We start from the raw sequence: 20,998 nt of genomic DNA, 5'->3' as shown, positions 1-20,998 counted from the left end.
GTTGTGTTAGTTGGTAAATTGTGTTTTTCTTTCTTTCTTTCTTTTTTTTTAGGAATTACTATACATTTAATTTATTTGAACTCTTTATAAATACAAAAAATTAAAAATCAAATACATTTTCATTTGCTAATATTAATTATCATTATGAAACATTATCCTATAAAATCTGTTATCTGTTTATATTCTCTACAGACTTTAAAAAAAAATTCAGTTAATTAACAGATAATGTATTATTTCTTTTAGAGGTAGAGGTCAGTGATTCATCAGTATTATATAACACCTGGTGGTTTTCAAGGAATTTTTCCATTTTATCTAAATTGTTAAATTTTTTGGCATACAGATAGAATATTCCCTTATTACTCTTGTAGTGTCTTTAAAATCTGTAGTAATATACTTGCTTCATTCTTGATATTCATAGTTTGTCTTTCTTTGTTTCTTGGTAAATTTTTTTAGAAGTTTATCAGTTAATAATCTTACCAAATAACCCAATTTTTATTTGCTTATTGTTAATTTTATTAATTTATATTAAATGTATTATGTAACACATAAATGTATATATTATATAATAGTAAAATTTTGTTCATTTTTCTGTTGGTTGTGGTTAGTTTTTTAAATATTATTTGTTTAGAATTTAAAATTCCCGACCTTTATTCTGATTGCTTTGGTTTTAATTTGTTTTTCTTTTTTATCTTCTTAAACCAGAAACAGATTATTTATTTCAAGTATTTCTTCTTTTTTAGTCACTTAAAGCTCTAACATTCTAAGTTACTGTTTTAGCTTTGGTCTACAAATTTTTGTAATTATTTAGTTTTTTAAATAATTTCTAATTTTGTTTATTATTTCTTTAACCTATGGATTATTTAGAATGTGTATGTGTGTGTGTTTTAGGTATACAAAAAGTCATGTTAATTATTCAAACAGAACTTAATTTTTGAGTGTACATGTAATGATATGATATATGCTTACATTTCAGAATGATTACTACAGTAAGTTAAGTCAGCATCCATCACCCCAGTTACCAGTTTTTTTCTTATAGTGAGAACTTCTGAGATCTGCTCTCTTAGCAGCTTTCAAATATATAATACAGTATCATTAACTATAGTCACCGTGCTATACGTTACATCCCCATGACTTACTCATCTTGTAATTGGAAGTCTGTACCTTTTAACTAACTTTACCCTCCTCTCACCCCCTACAGCTGGCAACCACCAATCTCTTCTCTCTAAGAGTTCAGTGTTTGTTTGTTTGTTTGTTTGTTTTTTAAATCCTACATATAAATGAGATCATACAGTATTTGTTTTTCCCTGTCTGACTTATTTCACTTAACAGTACCCTCAAGGTCCATCCATATAGTCAGAAATGACAGGATTTTCTTCTTTTTTTTTTAATGGCTAAATAATCCGTTCTGTATATACACCACATTTTCTTCATTCATTCATCTATCAGCTGATACTTAGTTTGTTTCCATGTGTTGGCTATTGTGAGTAATGCTGCAGTGAATGTGAGAGTGCAGATGTATTTTGATATAAAAGATACAAATGGTAGTGATTTTGTTTTCTTCAACTGCATACCCAAAAGTGGAATTATTGGATCATATGGTAGTTCTACTTTTTAAGGTGGCCTTCACACTGTTTTCCATAATGGCTACACCAATATCATTCCCATCAGTAGTGCCCAGGGTTGCCTTTTCCTCACATCCTTTCCAATACTCTAATAAACACTTGTTATTTCTTGGTTTTTGTTTCTGGGTTTTTTTTTCGCTATTTTAAAAAAAGATTTTATTTATTTGAAAGAGGGGGAGGCAGAGAAAGAGGGACAAGCAGATTCCCCACTGAGCAGGGGAGCTTGATCCCAGGACTCTGACCTTGATCCTAGGATTCTGAGATCATGACTTGAACCAAAGTACCCAGGTGCCCCTGGCTATTTTTAGAAGTAGTCATTCTAACAAGTAGGAGGTCATACCTCATTGTATTTTGACTTTTATTTCTCTGATGATTATAAGTGTGTTTTAAAATTTTTAAGTATTTAGGAACTTTCTAGATTTTTTCTTGTTATTGATTCTACTCTGGCTGTAGAACACATCTTTAAGATTGTAACATATTGAAATTCATTAAAATTTGTATTAGTATACATAATTTACTTGGTAAATATTCCGTTTACACTTGAAAGACACGCATATTCTGTGGTTATTTGATATCATTTTGTTGGATATACTTCAACTAAGTCAAGATAGTTATAGTATTGTTTAAAAATTTTTACTGATTTTTTTTGTCTAGTTGTTTTATCAGTTATTGAGAAAAGGGTGTTTAAATTTTCAACTATAATTATGGATTTGCTTATTTCTTTTTTAATTCAGTGAGGTTTTGCTTCAAATGTTTTGAAATTGTATTTTTAGGTTCATACTCAATTTGCAGTTGTTATGTATACTTGATGCTGTGATTCATATAACTATGAAATGTACCTGTTTTTACTTGTCAATTTTGTTGTATATTAATAGAACCACTTGTGGTAGGCTAAAAAATGTCCCCCATTCCCACCTCCAAAGATGTCTATGTCTAATACCTGGAACCTGTGATTACATTTCCTTACATGGCAAAAGAAACTCTATAGATACAATTAAATTAAGAATCTTGCATTGGAGATTATATTGGATTATCCAGGTAGATCTAGTATAATTGCAGTGAAGCAGTAGAGTAAAAGTTAGAAAAAGGAGATATGATGATGGAAACGGGCATTGGGGTGGTACACTTTGAAATAAGAGGAAGGGGCTGCAAGCCAAACAATTCAGGCAGCCTATAGAAGCAGGAAAAATTGGGGTGCATGGGTGGCTCAGTTGGTTAAGCCTCTGACTCCTGGTTTTGGCTCAGGTCATGATCTCAGGGGTGTGAGATCAAGCCCCACATGAAGCTCTGTGTTCAGCATAGAGTCTGCCTGAGATTGTCTCTTTCCCTCTCCCTTTGCCCCTTCCCCACTCATGTTGTCTCCCCCCCCCCCAAGTAATACATAAAAAAATACCCCCCTTTGAGAGATGCAGGACAAATAAAGAAAGTGAATTCTTCTCTAAAGCTTCCAGAGGAAAGCAGCCTTCCAACATTTTCATTTAAAATTTTTGACATGCAAAACATTGTTTTAAGCCACTGTGTGGTATTTGTTACAGCAACATTAAGAAACCTATATACCACTTCAGGTTCCTTTTGCTTACTGTTTGCAGGTATCTTTTTCTATACTTTCTTTCAACCTCTTTGTGTTATTATGTCTACAGTGCATGTGTTATATACAGCGTATTGTTATTTTTGCTTTTTTCCCTTGCGTTCCAATCTCTGCCATTTATTTGATGTATTTAGTGCATTTATGATGAATTCAGTTATTGATATGGTTGGCACTAGGTCTGTCATTTTGCTCTTTGTTTACAGTTCATCTTGTGTATTTTATTTCCTTTGTTTCTTCTTTCTTTTAAGGAAGTTAAGAAAAACACAATCTTTTATATGTTCCTATGTACTTATCATTTCTGTTCTTCTTCAGTCTTATAAGTCTACATTTTCATCTTGTGACATTTCTTTTTAGTATGAAGAGCTGCTTTTAGCATTTCTTATGGTGCTAGACTGCTAATGACAATGCTATGTTTTCTTTAAATAAAAGTGTTTTTTTCTTCCTCTTTATTTTTGGTGGATGTGTTTGCTGGATATAGAATTCTGGCTGGTAGTATCATTTACCACACACCCCAGATTTATTGAGATATAATTGACGTATAACATTGTATAATTTTAAGGTATACAGTGTGATGATTTGATACATGTATATATTGTGAAATGATTACCACATAAGTTACTACATCCAACACCTCACATAATTTTCTCTCTTTCTTTCTTTCTTTTTTGTGGTAAGAACATTTAACAGTCACTCTTAGCAAATTTCAAGTATACAATATAGCATTGTTACCTGTAATTACTATGTGGTACATTACCACTTATTCATCTTATAACTGGAAGTTTATACATTTTGACCTACATCTAATTTGTTTCACCCCTCAGCCCCTGGCAACCTCCATTCTCTTTATTAATATGAGTTTGGTTTTTTTATTTTCTTTAATATTTTTTTAAGATTTTATTTATTTATTTGACAGACAGAGATCACAAGTAGGCAGGCAGAGAGAGAGAGAGAAGAGGAAGCAGGCGAAGCAGGCTCCCTGTTGAGCAGAGAGCCTGATGCGGGGCTCGATCCCAGGATCCTGCAATCATGACCCAAACCAAAGGCGGAGGCTCCAACCCACTGAGTCACCCAGGCACCCCGAGTTTGGTTTTTTAAGATGCTACATATAAATGAGATTATGTAGAATTTGTTTTTCTCTGACTTATTTCCCTTGGCATAATGCTCTCAGGGTCCATCCATGTTGTCACAAATGGCAGGATTTCTTTCATTTTTAATGCCTTAATACCATTCCATTATATATGTATATGACATTTTCTTTATCCATTCATCCTTTGATAGGCACATAGATGGTTTTCATGTCTTAACTATTGTGAATAATGCTGTAGTGAACAAGAGGGTGCAGATACCTCTTTGACATTATGATTTAATTTCCTTTAGCTACATACCCAGAAGTGGAATTACTGGATCATATGGTGGTTCTGTTTTTAATTTTTTTTAGGAACTTCCATGTTGTTTTCCATAGTGGCTGTACCAATAGTATTATTATTTTACCTTTTAAAAAATGGAGTTCCATTGTTTTCTCCTTCTTGGTTTCTGATGGGAATTCAGCAATCATTCACGTTATTATTCCCCTCTGTTAATATGTTGTTTTTCTCTGGCTACTTGCAATATTTTCTCTTTATCTGGTTTTCAACAGTTTTGTTATGATGTTCTTAGGTGGGATTTCCCTTATATTTATCCTGAAAGGGGTTCATTGAATATCTCATATCTGTACATTTTGCACTAAATTTGGGAAATATTTGATCATTAATTCTTCAAATTGTTTTCCTGCTCCAGTATTTTTCTCCTCTTTTTCTGGGGCTTCACTTATAAGCACTTGATATTGTCCTGCAGATCATTGAGGCTCTACTTATTTATTTTTTCTGTTATTTATATTGGATAATATCTAGCAATCTATCTTCATATTCCGTTGACCTTTTCTTCTGTCCTCTCCAGTTTGCCAATAATCCCATTCAGTTGGTTTTTTTTTTTATCTTTAATTAATTTTTAATTTTGGGGGGCTTTTAATTTTAGTTTTTAAAAAAATTATGGGTCATGATCTTTTTTTTCATTAAAAAAAAAGATTTTATTTATTATCACAAGTGGGCAGAGATGTAGGCAGAGAGAGAGGAAGGGAAACAGGCTCCCTGCTGAGCAGAGAGTTTGGGGCTACATCCCAGGGTCTTGAGATCACAACCTGAGCCAAAGGCAGAGGCTTTAACCCACTGAGCCACCCAGGCACCCCCCCATTTTTTTTTCATTTTTTAAAAAAGATTTTTATTCATTTATTTGACAGAAAGAGCGAGAGAGGGAACAAAAGTAGGGGGAGTGGGAGAGGGAGCAGCAGGCTTTCCACTGAGCAGAGAGTCCCGTGCAGGGCTCAATGCGGGCTCTATCCCAGAACCCTTGCCAAAGGCAGATGCCCAACCAACTGAGCCACCTAGGCGCCCCTTTTTTTTTTGCTTTATTTTTTATTTCTTGTTTTTTTTTTTTTTTTTTTTTTTTTTTTCATTTTAAACAAGAAGTTTAAACAACAAGATGCTTGACTTGAAGGGAAAACTATCTAGGATTCATTTCTTTTAATTTATCCCTACTTAAAGACAGAGTGCCCTACATGTAACAGCTACATACAAAAAAGTCATAAAATTGCTCTTAGTTTTATAATGATAAATGAAGAACATTAAAATTCCCCAATCGAACAAGGTGTGCAAGGATTTTTATGTTTTTGTTTTTTTGTTAAACTGTGAGAACAAAATAACTTACTGGAATATAAAGATAACAGCTGATTGAGCATGCAACTAATGGAGAGAGTGGGTATTTTCACAGAAGCAGTATTTCCCTCCATCCCATCTCCATTTGATGTTGATCAAAACATACCACTGGCCATTTACTTAAAAAAAATGTGATACGCTTGTGCACAATAAAGGAATAGGGAAGGGGAAAAAGAAAGAATAGAGAAAACTACTGTAGCAGTCAGGATGTGGTAGAATCCAATTGTGGCTTTCTAATTGAGAATGTCTTTTTGGTCTAGAGGAATGGAATTCTGGAGTAAAGCAGCAGGTTCCCTGTTTAGTAGACACTCCTATCTGCTGCTGGAACACATCAATTGTATCTTCCGCCTCCATTTCCAACTGTGCAGGTGTGTCTGTTTCATTGACTGGCTGCCTATCAAATCAGAATCTGATCTGCCTCGTTGACAAACCCTGTCGTTCACAATAGGCTTTCATCAGTTTGTTAAGTGGTGTATGCTTCTTAATCTTAAACTGCACTACAGAACCATCCTGCCCCACCACCTTCAAACTAATTTGATCTTTGTTCTCAGTTTTGTCTCCTTCCTTGGGCTTTTTGTTGGCCATGCAAGCATGAGTCTCTTCTGCTGTCGCTTCACAAAAGAGGTATCAGGTCATCACCAAACGAGCACACAAGCAGCACCAGCCATATTCCTTTCTGATTAAGAATTTTACTTGGTTCTTTCTGTTTCCCTGCAGTGGTTCTTCATCTTCTAGTTCAGTATGACCATATTTTCCTCTTGTCTTTGAGCATATTTATACAGCTATTAAAGTCCTTGTTTGCTGATTCCAAAATCTATGTCATTTTAAGTTTCTTTTTAGTTATTTACTTTTCTCTGAGTGGTGGCCCACAATTTCTTATTTTTCTGCATTGTAATACTTTTTAATTGTATGCTGGACATCAAATACATTGACAACATATGCATTATGTTGTCTTTTTTTAAATAAAATTTTTATTTGGGAATAATGTCATATTTTTAGAAGATAGTACATAGCAATTTTTTATATCCTTTACCCCATTACTTCTAATGTTAACATATTAAATAATCATTTAATCATTGAATCATTGAATCAAAACTAAGAATTAATAACTGCCCTACTTTTATTAACTAACTGCAGGTTTTCTTTGAACTTTACCAGGTTTTCACTGATGTTTATTTTCTGTTCCAGGATCTAATCCAGGATACTGCCTTGTATTTATATTTCCTTAATCCTCTGGTCTGTTGTAGTTCCTCAGTATTTCCTTATTTTTCATAACCTTGATATAGTTAAGAGTACTAGTCAGGTATTTAGTAGACTACTTCTTTTTTCTTTTTAATTTATTTTTTATTTTCAGCATAACAGTATTCCCTGCTGAGCAGAGAGCCCGATGCAGGGCTCAATCCCAGGACCCTGGGATCATGGCCTGAACCAAAGGCAGAGGCTTTAACCCACTGAGCCACCCAGGTACCCCAAGTGTCTGACTCTTGATCTGAGATCCTGATCTCGGGTGCTGATTTCAGGGTAATGAGTCCAAGCCTAAAAAAAAAAAAAAAAAAGAAAAAAAGCCAAAAAACCCCCCAAACAAGAAAAAAAAAAGCAAAAATAAACGGGGGACTATGTGAGATTAAGTAGTTTTTGCACAGCAAAGGAAACAACAAAATGAATGGGGATGTCAATTAGTATAGCCACTATGGAACAGTGGCTATATATGTTTTGAAAAAACATAAAAAATGGAACTACTGTATGATCCAACAATATCACTTCTGGTTGTATATCCAAAGGAAATAAAATCACTATTTTTGAAAAGATATCCACACTGCCATGTTCATTGCAGCATTATTCATAGTAATCCTAATATAGAAGCCAACTTAATGTCTGTGGATAGGTAAAGAAAAAATATATATTTATATACACTGTATATATGAGAATATATATAGAACAGAAAATGATTCAGCCTTAAAAGAAGAAAGAAATCCTGCCATCTGCAACAACATAGATGAAACTAGAGGAATTATCTATGTCAAATAAGCCAGACCAGAAAGACAAATTTTACATGATCTCACTATGGGATCTAAAAAAACGAAGAAAAGGAAAAAAGTGTTGAACTCATAGTAACAGAGTAGAAAGGTCATTACCAGAGGCTAGTAAATGGGGGAGAAAGGAGATACTGATCAAAGAGTACAAGCTTTCAGTTACAAGGTGAATAAGCTCTGGAGACCTAATGTACAGACAGCATGGTGACTGTACTTGATGGTAAGTGTGTATTAACAAGAGAGTGGATAAACAAACTAGTCTGGTCTATCCATAGGTTGGAATATATTCAGGATAAGAAAGAATGAATTATTGATACACACTTCAATATGGATGAGTTTCCTTTTATGAAAGACTTGGGATAGATACAAACTAATTTATGGTGACAGAAGGCAGATCAATGGAGGCCTAGAGAAAGCGGAATGGGAGGGGCAGAAGGGCAGTAAGAGTACACAAGTAAATTTTCAGGGGTGACAAATATGTTTACTTTCTAGATTGTGGTAATAGTTTCACTGATGCATGCATATATGTTAATTGTACCTCAGTAAAGCTATTAAAAAATAATGTATACTTGAGGGGCCTCTGGCTGACTCAGCCACAGCGTCTGACTTTTGATCTTGGGGTTGTGAGTTCAAGCCCCTTGTTAGGTGTGGCAACCTACTTAAAAAACAAAAACTTGAAGTTTGTTAAGAGAGTAGATTTTGGGGCACCTGGGTTGCTCAGTTGGTTAAGTGTGTTAAGTGTCTGCCTTTGGGTCAGGTCATGATCCCACAGCCCTGGGATTGAGTCCCAGATCAGGCTCCCTGCTCAGTGAGAGCCTGCTTTTCTCTCTCCCTCTCCCTCTGCGTACCACTCCCCCTGCTTGTGCGTGCGCTCTCTCTTTCTCTCTCTCAAATAAATAAATAATAAAATCTTAAAAAAAGAAAAAAGTAGATTTCAGGTGTTCTCACCATAATCCCACACCCCCACACAGAGATGGTAACTGTTGGAAGTGTTGAATATGTAAATTAGTTTGTGGTAATCATTTCACAATGTGTACTTACATCAAAAGTTCCACATTAAATGCTTTACATAGATACATTTTTTCCCCCAATTAATTAACATATACTGTATTATTAGTTCCAGAGGTAGAATTCAGTGATTCATCAGTTGTGTATAACATCCAGTGGTCATTGCTTCAAGTGCTCTCCTTCATGCCCGTCACCCAATTACCCCTTACCCCCTACCCACCTCCCCTCCAGCAACCCTCAGTTGGTTCCCCATGATTAAGAGTCTCTTATGGTTTGCCTCCATCTCGGTTTTCCTCTTATTTTATCTTTCCTTCCTTTCCCCTTCATCTGTTTGTTTTCTCAAATTCCACATATGAGTGAAATCATATGGTATTTGTCTTTCTCTGACTCATTTCGCTTAGCATAATACCCACCAGTTCCACCCACGTCATTGCAAATGGCAAGATTTCATTTTTTTTGATGGCAGAGTAATAAATATGTACAACTTTAATTAAAAGTGCATGCAGATAAAAACCAGTCAGTATGAAATCATAGTTCTTTTTTATTCCTGAGTTATACTCCAATACTATTATTTATTTTCTTGCTCTAATTGTTTCATTTTTAGCCATTGGGAGTTTTGTCAGCTTGGTTCCTGTGTCCTTCTGACATGCCCTCTTTTTTTTTTTTTTTTAAAGTTTTTGAGTACTTCCTCATTTTCTAGCACTAAAAGACTAAAAGGTGCCCCAGACTCATCTTGGGTTTTTTGTGCTCTGACCCTAGATTTAGTCATTTCCTCAAGAAGTTCTGGTTCTTATGCTGCCGCCACTGCCTCCTCCTACTCTTCTTTCTTCTTCTTCTTCTTCAGTCATCTTAACTGTTTAAGTGTACAGTTCAGCAGTGTTAATTATAATTATGGCATTAATATCTGTGACCCATCCATCCTCAAAGTCATTTGTTGAAACCTTAACCTCCAGTGTGGCTTCATTTGTTCTTTTGTGATGGGACCTCTAAATGTTACAGGATTTTTGTCCCCTCAGTGCTCAGGTTCTTGGACATGCCATTTTGAAGAATGAAGAGGTAGATCAGATGGAGAGTGGTGGACAGCAAAGCAAAGTTTACTGAGCAAGAGTTTAAAGCTCCTGCAGGGAGGGGGGCAGCGAGTGGGTTGCCTCCAGAGTTTCTAAGTTCAGGGCTTTTTTTTTTTAAAGTTTATGAGCTCTTTTGCTGAACTATCTTAAGCAATCAGGGTGTGCTGAGTCATGCCAGTTAGGGCTTTGGTTACGGATCTGTCTATCTATTAGGTTAATGTCTCTGTGCAGATGCTCTTTTTTTTGCTGATGTCTGGGGGCTTATGGCTTCACTGCCCCTTGCCTGTGATATTGACAAATGCTTTTGTGGTTGTCTTATTTTAGGACATTTTGCAGAAGTCATTTCTGCAAAGGCTGCAAAGCAGAATGCTAGCGCAGTCCTGTCTAAGCTGCAAAACAGGATGTCAGTGCTGTTTTATCTTAGCTGTCCTGACTCCATATTTTCTTGCTGGGGACTCTGGCCCTGACTATCTAACTGTACAACTAAGTCCTAATATAAGGAATAACTGAAGTTATATGAGGTCTTGATGTTGGGGTCCTGATCTGATAGAATTAGTGTCCTTATAAGACGAGCCCCCAGGGAGCTTGCTCATTCTCTTCCTGTACACATGCACTGAAGAAGGGCCATGGGAGACCACAGTGAGAAGGCCACTGTAACCCAATGGGGGAGTTCTCAGCATATACCAACCCTGCAGGCAGCTTCATCTTGGACTTCTAGTGTCCAAAACTGTGAGCAAATAAATTTCTGTTGCTTAAGCTACCCCAGCCTAGGGGATTTTGTTATGGCTCTCTAAGAGGACTGATACACGTCCATTCACCTTGTTGTACAACAGAGCTCCAGAAGTTTCTCACCTTGCAGCACTGAAACTATAACCATTAAATAACTCCCTGTTCTTCCTGCTCCCCAGCTCAAGCAATCTCTATTTTCTGTTTCTATGAATTGACTACTATAGATACCTCATATATGTGGAATCTTAGAGTATTTGTGTGTGTGGGGGGATGGGCTTATTTCATTTATCATAACGTCTTCCAGGTTCCTCCATGTTGTAGAGTGTGACCCAATTTTCTTCCTTTTTAAGATTGAATAATATCCCATTTTATGTTAGACCACATTTTGTGTTGTCTTCTTTTTAAGGGCATCAAAATTTGTTTGTTGGGACAGCTAAATTACTGGTAGATCTTTTTGGTTCTGTCAGACTTTACTTATTTTTTTCTCTGTTCACACTGGTCAACACTGCATCAGGTTGGGTCTCTAATCAGCTGTCGGCTCTGCTGGAGGCCATCTCGGCAGGGAGGGGGGCTGCTAGGGGCTTGTCCTCTGCCTGTGCAGCCTAGCCCTTAGCCAAGGAGCGTGGTGAATTCCCATGCTGTTTTTTGGATACCTCTCTCTGCAGTCTCTTGTCAGTTACCCTGTCCTGCAAACCCCAGGCACATAAACAGCTCAAAACTTGCACCTGCCTCCTGAGCTTGGTGAGACTGCTGCTCTTAGAATTCAGTTTCCTGCCAAGATGGGCTCGGGAGGGAGACAAACCATAAGAGACTCTTAATCTCACAAAACAAACTGAGGGTTGCTGGGGGTAGGGGTGTAGGGAGAGGGTGGTGGGGTTATGAACATTGGGGAGGGTATGTGCTATGGTGAATGCTATGAAGTGTATAAACCTGGCGATTCACAGACCTGTACCCCTGGGGCTAATAGTATGTTATATGTTTATAAAAAATATATTAAAAAAAAATTCAGTTTCCTGCTTTGGGCCAGAAAGTAACCCTGGGTAGTATAATGCCAGGGTGATGCTGGTGCTCACCTTTGCGTGTTTCATTCTCTCAGGGATTGCTGTGCTGCTTGTACTTCTGTGCCTGAAAACAGTTGCTTATGTATTTTGTCATATATAGTTCCTTTTTTTTTTTTTTTTAGAATTTATTTAGTCATTACAGAGAGAGAACACAAGCAGGGGGAGTAGCAGGCAGAGGGAGAAACAGGTTCCCTGCAGAGCAAGGAGCCCGATGCAGGACTTGATCCCAGGACTCCGGGATCATGACCTGAGCTAAAGGCAGATGCTTAACCAACTAAGCCATCCAGCCATCCCCATTTATAGTTTTTTTGTTGAAGAGCAAATCCAGTCTTACTTTGTCATGGTGGGAAGCAGGACTATACTAGGTTTTTTTTAAAATTTCTTTTAATTTTTTAAACTTTTTATTATTATTTTTAAAGTAATCTCTGGGGGACTCAAAGTCCCTCAAAGGGGCTCAAACTCATGACCCTGAGATCATGAGTCGCACGCTCTACCAACTGAGCAGCCAGGTGCCCCGGAGTTCTACTAGTTTTTATTAGTCTACCCTCCCTGTTTTTCATCTCTTTCCTGTCTTGAACTTACGTAGATTTTAATTCCGTTTCTGTTTTCCTTACTTTAACTACTTATTAACGTTTTACCTATTAGAAATACATTATTCACCCGTAGTATGTATTTATTTAATTTGTTCTCCTTATAGCTGTCTTTGCATATAAAAATAAAGGAACAGGGGCGCCTGGGTGGCTCAGTGGGTTAAAGCCTCTGCCTTCAGCTCAAGTCATGGTTCCCGGGTTCTGGGACCGAGCCCTGCATCAGGCTCTCTGCTTGGCTGGGAGCCTGCTTCCCTTCCTCTCTCTCTGCCTGTCTCTCTGCCTACTTGTGATGTTTGTCTGTAAAATAAATAAATAAAATCTTAAAAAAAATAAAAAATAGGAGAGAAAATTTAATGGACTTTCTGACCCAATGAAGTATAAAGATTAGAACACAATCAGGAAGATATTTGGGGGAATGTAGGTAGGGGTACAGCACATTCACAAACCATATATCGGGGAAATAGTTCATTTTTCTCATGATGCCAGGCACATGCAACCAACAGTCAATTTCTCTTGCCATATATCACTAACCAAAAGCTCTAAGAAACAATGAAAATTGTCCCATTTGGCATGCATCTATTTTCTCAAAAGGAAACAAAGCAAATATAAAATCTGAGATAAATTCATAGCTAAGAACACTGTCATTTTTATTCCAGTTTCTATAATTGAAATTATAGAAATTATAGTGCTCTGGACTTCAGAGCAACTTTTCCTTGTTAAATAGACTGAGTGAGGTGGGAATCAGTATGTATTTAATGAATATCTAGAGAGAGTGTTGAGGCAGAAAAAAAATCATAGTTTACAATATTAATTTCTATTTATTTATTTATTTATTTATTAAAGATTTTATTCATTTATTTGAGAGAGAGAGAGAATGAAAGAGAGAGCATGAGAAGGGGAAGGGTCAGAGGGAGAAGCAGACTACCTTCCACAACGCAGAGTACTAACCACTATATGATCACGGCGCGCCACCTGCCAGGCAGCAGACTACGTTCCAAGCAGGGAGTCTGATGTGGGACTGGATCCCAGGATTCCAGGATCATGACTTGAACCCAAGGCAGTCGCTTAACCAACTGAGCCATCCAGGCTCCCCAGGAATATTAACTTCTTAATCAGCAGCAGATTTTGAGCCATTTCCTGAAAAACTGCTTCTGTCTTTATCATACTGGGCCATTTGAAAAAAAAAAAAAAAAAAAAAAAAAAAACCAACTTGAAAACCTTCAAATTTCCTGCTCGCAGTTGAGACATTGGGTTGTTCCCTCACTGACATGTGTCTCTTCATACTTCTGTAATTTTACTCTCTCAACTGAATACGGATGATATTAGATGGAGATAATGGACAATGGTATTTATTTTACATTTCCATTGTCTACTGAACCTCAAACCCAGAATGATTGCAGACCACAGCAAAAAGGTGAGTTAATCAAGTTAGTGTGCAAAACAATGCACAGTGCCCATAGACTAAGGGATGAATGGAAAGTAGAATAAGTTTGGAGTAGAGGATGCAGAAATATGGATGGTAATTTGAAGGAATACATCTGGTTCAGTTTGAAGTCCAGACTGGGGGTATGAAAATCTGGTATACAGTCATGGATCTGCTCTTAGTTCTTAGGTAAAGTCTTTTCTAACTGTTCACTTCTAAGGTCTCATCTATGAAACCCAAGCTAAGGCTGTTTAAATTCTAAGTATCTCTGTTTTTCTGATTTTGAAATTGGGAGAAAGACACCAGTAACTTTGCTAATGGATAATAGTAAGAGTTTGTCAGAAAAGAAACTGATTCACGTTCTCTAGGTTTCCCTCCCATAGTACCGTACGAGAGTGTGACGGGAGTAGGGAGAAGGCATTAAGAATATTACAAATAAGTATTCCCATTCTTTGGGGATTTGAGGATGAAAAAGATATTTTTATATGGAGCCCTGAAAAAATGCTTTCTGGGATAGACACATTATACTATAAGAGCCAAAATTAATATTTGTTCTTTTATCTTAGGCAATACACTCCCATAAAGTATGTTCTTTAGGGAGACTTCATCAGCTTTCTCTCTTCTGCTACATAATCATATTATTATAATTTTTAGTATTGTTCTTTGAAAGCAATACTATAATTCGCTATGTCATTCTAGTACATTTGGACATTTATTTATTTCCATTACTCTAATTTATATGGCATTGGATATTGGATATGTAGATTTCTTTTGGCTTAAATCTGTGCCAATTTCTAAGGAATAGGAACATTAAGTTAAAGGAATCGATATTCTAAAGTTTAAGGGCAAGGTCACACAGGTTATGGTAGGTTGGAACTTGAATATAATTATTTTGATTTCTAGGCAAGTAGTTTTTTATTTACATACACTCCACATTGCCCATTCTTGTTTGCTGCCAGTATGCTCATTTCTACCCCAGCTTTCTAGGGTACTATATTTGGGAATAGGAAAATAGACTAGGGGCTTTAAAATTACATTAAGAATCTCTTTACAAGGGGTGCCTGGGTAGCTCAGTGGGTTAAGCCTTTGCCTTCGGCTCAGGTCATGATCCCAGGGTCCTGGGATCGAGCCCCGAATCAGGCTCTTCGCTCAGCAGGGAGCCTGCTTCCTCCTCTCTCTGCCTACTTGTGATTTCTGTGTCAAATAAAATCTTTAAAAAAAAATCTCTTTACAAAATTATTACATGTTTGTTATGGAAAATAGGGAACATATTAAAGCAGATAAAAGAAAATAAAAATCATTAATAATTTTACAACAATGTGGTGATTATTACTGTTACTGTTTTGATTTTTGCCTGTCTATGCAATGTACTGTATGTACTCTACTAAAAGCCTTTTACTATGTATATTTCTAAAGTAAATTTTTAAAAAATTTAAATTTTCACAAATTGTGGTTACACAAATGCAATTAAGTTTTGGTATCTCTTTTCATTTCGTGTAACATCTAAATTTATTTCATTAAATATTTTACTATAGTGAAAATGTATTTTCTTTTCTTTCTTTTTTTTTTTTTTTTTAAGATTTTATTTATTTATTTGTCAGAGAGACAGCTCACAAGCAGGGGGAGCGGCAGGCAGAGGGAGAAGCAGGCCCCTCACTGAGCAAGGAGCCTGATGCAGGACCCATCCCAGTACTCTGGGATCACAACCAACCAGAAGGTAGATGCTTAACCAACTGAGCCATCCAGGCATCCCAAGAAAAAGTATTCTTAGCTCGATAAATATAGAATGTTTCCTGATACAGATGTGGGTTGTCACTCTAGACTTCAGAGCAAATCCCTAATATCTAGCAAGGAAACTTTTAGGGCCTACGTCTCAGTTCTCACTAGGCCAAATTTGTTCAAGACTCCAGATATCCTTTGCCTTTTCTTGTCCTTCAACTTTTATTCTAACTCAGGATTTTGTTTTGGATTCTCTTCTTGCAGTTTCTCCCAGGTTCCCTCTCTCACACCGGGTGGCAATAGTTTTGGGTGTTCTGAACATCATTTTTGTGTGTCTCCTGCTTGTCCAATGGATTCACTGCCGGGGTAAGTACTAACTTAAGTCAAAATCTTTTGTCTTGCCTCTTTTTTAAAAAAAGTTTACTTATTTAAGTAAACTCTAGACTCAGTGTGGGGCTCGAACTCATGACCTGAGATCAAGAGTTGCATGCTTTTCTGACAGAACCAGCCAAGTATCCCTAATTTACCTATATTGTGTTATAAAAGCAATATAATATAACAGAAAAGATGAAAAGTGAAAATGCTAACGAAATAAATCATCACTTGTATACAACATTTCCTGACTGTCACCTCCTAGTCTTTGACTACATGCATTTGTAGAAGTATTTGTTCTTTTAACAAAGAATATCAAGGGGCACCTGGGTGGCTCAGTGAGTTAAAGCCTCTGCCTTCAGCTCAGGTCATGATCCCAGGGTCCTAAGATTGAGCCCCGCATTGGGCTCTCTGCTCAGCAGGGAGCCTGCTTCCCCTTCTCTCTCTGCCTGCCTCTCTGCCTACTTGTGACCTCTGTCTGTCAAATAAATAAATAAAATCTTAAAAAAACAAAACAAAACAAAGAATATCAAGTCCTCTAAAATCTTCCCCACCTTATTTTTTTAAAGGTAAGACTAGGTATAGGGGCACCTGGGTGGCTCAGTGGATTAAGCCGCTGCCTTCCGCTTGGGTCATGATCTCGGGGTCCTGGAATCGAGTCCCAAGTCGGGCTCTCTGCTTGGCAGGGAGCCTGCTTCCCCTAGCCCCCTGCCTGCCTCTCTGCCTACTTGTGATCTCTGTCAAATAAATAAATAAATAAAAATCTTTAAAAAAAAAAAAAAAAAAGGTAAGACTAGGTATGGTTCTAATCATTGGATGCTTATAATTCATATATTGCTTTTTAATTATATTATGTCATAAACACTTTCCTAATACCATATTTATTATGATAATAAAATTAAAATTGTACTATTTATGTATTGTATTTAACTTTTCACATAATAGATATATCAAATTTTAATTAAATATATTCTGATTATTTTCAACGAGAGTGCTTTCACGATGTTTGAAGTGAAATTTTCTAGATTTAATCCTTCTAGGTCATTAACTATGATGATCCAGAAAGCCCTCGGTTTATTGTTTCACAATCCAGAGTCCTGACTTAAGTTTATGTTATCTGAAGATGATTGTTAGTGACAGATGATTTTTTACAGAATTTATTCATTAGGACTCTAATCCTAAACTAAGGTTCAGCCCTAGGACCTCTACCTCAGACCTAAATCCTTTGACAGAAAGAGACTTCAAGAAAGTTGGGAATTTCTCATCCAGGCTGGGTAATGTCACAGTTGTATTGAAAAAGCACAAATTTATAAAGTGCCAACTTTGTAGCTTAATCTCCAGAACCCTCTATTGGTCCCATGTCAAGCCACAGAAAAGCTGCCTAATTTTGACATTTTTAAAAAAAGACTGCCTTTGCTTTTTAACTCCTAAATCTAGATTAGGTATATAACCTATTATGCAGTCATATATCCACATGTGCTCATTTGCTATAATGGCTCCTGTGTGCCTGTTGTGAAATTGTGCCTGTGAGGGGTTTATACAAATATGTTTTATGAAAATAGAAAATCAATAGAATTATGGAATCTTGGCTGAAATGACCTTGAAATCTTATTAGGTTTCCTTTCATTTTCACAGAACTCTAATCCACCCATTTTTAAAAAATATTTTAGTTATTTGTTTGAGAGAGAGAGTGAGCACAAGGCAGGAAGAGGGACAGAGGGAGAGGGAGAGGCAGACTCCCTGTTGAGCAGGGACCTCAACATGGAGCTTATTCCCAGGACCCCAAGATCATGACCTGAGCTGAAGACAGATGTTTAAGGCAGACATTTAACTGACTGAGCCATGGAGGCATTCCCCACCCCCCACTTTTAAAAGATATAATCTGGCCATTTTAACCTTTTTTAAAAAATTAATTAATTAATTTATTTGACAGACAGAGATCACGAGTAGACAGAGAGTCAGGCAGAGAGGGGGGAAGCAGACTCTCCGCTGAGCAAAGAGCCAGATGTGGAGTTCAATCATATGACCCTGAGATCATGACCTGAGCCGAAGGCAGAGGCTTAACCCACTGAGCCACCCAGGTGCCCCTAATTTGGCCATTTCAAAGGAGTGAGAATGTTCTGTATTTAAAAGAGCCCTGTGAAGAAATTACATCACTTCTGACTTCAGCATCTGATATCCTTCTCTGTCAGAAACTTTTGTTCGATAAATTATTTTTGCTGAAGTGTAAGACTTTTATCTAATATCTAATGATGACAATCACATTTGTGATAAATGATAAAACACTCTAGTTAAGTTTGCTTTTTCTAGTTTCTGTCCTTTTCTTTTGCATTATCATGTGGTATCAGGTTAAGGTTGGACATTTTGGAAGATTTGGCCTGATTTTAGCGATGTATATTACGCAGTTACACACTGTGTGCACTAAAACTACATAGACAATGGACAGATACATATAATGCAGACGCTTAGTTATTTTATCTGGTATGAATACAGCAGATGTGCATAAGGTTCTCTAGCACAAGTGATGTACTCTGTCCACGATCTGCCGCCAGGCTGTATCCATTTCCTTACCTGCTTTAGTCCTAGTCACATGCTTCAGTGGTGGAACGCACAGGAGTAGTGAGAGAGCTGGACATCATGAAGATTTCAATCCGAGGCCAGGCATTGTTGTGCCTTTCTCTAAACCTCAGTCTGGAAAGTGGTGGGGTAGGGAAGACGGGGCGTCCGCCATGCTCTATTTATCTCCCATTTCGTTTCCAAGACTGAGTGGTCCATAAAGGTGTGAACCAGGTCCTCTTCCTTTCCAGGTTCCAGTCGTGCCAGTTGTGCCAACTGTTGCAGTTGTCCAGACCTCTTTATGAAGAATGGTAACTACTGTTATTACTTCTCACTGGAGAAAAAAGACTGGAACGCTAGCCTGGAATTCTGCCTGGATAAAGATTCACATCTCCTTGAGTTCACAGACAGATGGGAAATGGTAAACATAAACATTTAGCAAATGGTTGTTTTGTTGATGAATGCTGTTCCAATGTACTGTGTATTCTCTTTTGAGGAACAAAAGGAACACTCTTCTCCTACCCTATCCTTCTCTTTCCTCTTTCCCTTCCTTCCTCCCCCTCTACCCCTGCTCCTTCCCTCTTCTTACTCCTCCTTACTCGGTCTCTGCTTGACCCAGCAGCCCTCAGGTATGGAAACCTAGATGTTTGCGTACTCCTGTATGTGTGTCTGTGTGTGTGCTGGAGGCACAAGGATGGAGACTATTACAGATAGGAATTAGGCCTGAAATACAAGTCTAATGAAAAGAAAGCATTAGAGCCAGAAATATACGGGTCCAACAACAAGGAGATAGCAGATTCCTGTGCAACAGCTGGTGGAATTTGGGAGTGAGCAGAAGGGAGAGAGATCATGGGAACAAAGAGACTGTAGCAAGGGCTTCAGTGCCTTTTTCAGTGATTTCCCTTCATTTACTGGAATCCAGTAAGTTCTAGGTAGGCTAGGAAACACTTGGGTTGAGGAGTAGGGCATGAGGAGGAAGCAGTTCCAGAGAGCTGGAAAAGAAGAAAGGAAAGGTGTGTGTGTGTGAGAGACAGAGAGAGAGAGGGAGAGATCGTACTCTCCTTGCAGGGCTAATCTGTGGGCTCCACTTCCTATGTGCCCCGCAGATCCTTCCTGTCCATCCAGCAGTCTCCTGGAGGAGAGCTCTTTATTAATTCTAGAGCATCTCAAGGAATTGGTATCCTGAGATAACCTGGTACAAAAATCAAATTCTAACTTGTCAGTGTAAATAAAGTATACAAAGAAAATAAATCCTAGTTACGTTTTTAGTGCTAATTTCATGTTGATTCTGTGTGTGTTGATATTGTTTTACGTGTTCTCTTTTGGGTAGAATTAAGTCATAGAGAACAGTTTATTAAGAATTAAACTATAGGGGTGCCTGGGTGGCTCAGTGGGTTGGGCCTCTGCCTTCGGCTCAGGTCATGATCCCAGGGTCCTGGGATCGAGCCCCGCATGTGGCTCTCTCTCTCTCTCTCTGCCTGCCTCTCTGCCTGCTTGTGATCTCTCTGTCAAATAAATAAATAAATAAATAAAATCTTTAAAAAAAATAATTAAACTATAACTTGTTATTTGCAATGACGTGGTTAGAACTAAAGGGTATTATACTAAGCAAAATAAGTCAATCAGAGAAAGACAATTATCCTATGGTCTCACTGATACGTGGAATTTGAGAAACAAGGCAGAGGATCATAGGGGGAGAGAGGAAAAAATATAACAAGAGGAAACCAGAAAGGGAGACAAATCATAAGAGACTCTTAATCCAAGGAAACAAACTGAGGGTTGCTGGAAGGGAGGCAGGCAGGTGGTTGGGGTGGCTGGGTGATGGACACTGGGGAGGGTATGTGCTATGGTGAGCTCTGTGAATTGTGTAAGACTGATGAATCACAGGCCTGTACCCCTGAAACAAATAATACACTATATGTTAATAATAATAATAAAAAATAGAAGGATAAGGAAGAAAAAAAAAGAAACTATAATGATTATAACAACATTGTATGGTGATGGATGTTAACTACTTTTGTAGCATTGTTTACCCAGAGTTGTCCACACTATATTCTACATCTGAAACTAATGTAACATTGTGTGTCAACTATACTTCAATTAAAAAAAAAAAAAGAACTCAATTATATTAACATTCTTTGGGGAAATTCAGAGAAGTAACTACTCTAAAGCTGATGAGGAGAACATACAGTCCCTAAATTGTGTAACTTTCTATTTTAAGAAAAGATTGAAGTATCTAAATGTCTTGTTTTCTGTTGAAAGAGGAATAGTCATTCCTTTGAAATTCTTTTTTTGGGGCATCTGGGTGGCTCAGTGGGTTAAGCCTCTGCCTTCAGCTTGGGTCATAATCTCAGGGTCCTGGGATCGAGCCCCAAATCTGGCTCTCTACTCAGCGGGGAGCCTGCCTCCCCTGTGTCTCTCTCTGCCTGTGTCTCTGCCTACTTGTGATCTATGTCTGTCAAATAAATAGATAAAATCTT

At 37.4% G+C, this 20,998-nt stretch overlaps 1 protein-coding gene and 1 pseudogene across 7 annotated transcripts in view; one reads left to right on the top strand and one right to left on the bottom strand.

The window, feature by feature from the left end:
* KLRG1 (killer cell lectin like receptor G1) overlaps positions 1 to 20,998 on the top strand; it is a 371,299-nt gene that overhangs the window by 6,015 nt on the left and 344,286 nt on the right. For 3 of the 7 annotated variants that reach the window (XR_006604710.1, XM_045073427.1, XM_045073428.1), the window contains exons 1-3: positions 13,307 to 13,862; positions 15,855 to 15,956; positions 18,770 to 18,939. Coding sequence is in view for 6 of the 7 variants with exons in the window: in XM_045073427.1 (XP_044929362.1) it covers positions 13,775 to 13,862; positions 15,855 to 15,956; positions 18,770 to 18,939 (360 nt within the window). In the remaining variant the exon portion in view is untranslated. Of the gene's footprint in view, positions 1 to 13,305; positions 13,863 to 15,854; positions 15,957 to 18,769; positions 18,940 to 20,998 lie in introns of those variants that run through there. The other 4 variants (XM_045073429.1, XM_045073432.1, XM_004752514.3 and 1 more) reach the window with 3 other exon arrangements.
* LOC123390054 lies at positions 6,067 to 6,545 on the bottom strand (annotated as a pseudogene).

This window comes from Mustela putorius, unplaced genomic scaffold, assembly GCF_011764305.1.
Source record: "Mustela putorius furo isolate JIRA1106 unplaced genomic scaffold, ASM1176430v1.1 tig00537227_pilon_pilon_pilon, whole genome shotgun sequence".
NCBI lineage: Eukaryota > Metazoa > Chordata > Mammalia > Carnivora > Mustelidae > Mustela > Mustela putorius.
The sequence above is the reverse complement of the archived record's forward strand: the minus strand, read 5'-3'. Positions and strand labels throughout refer to the sequence as shown.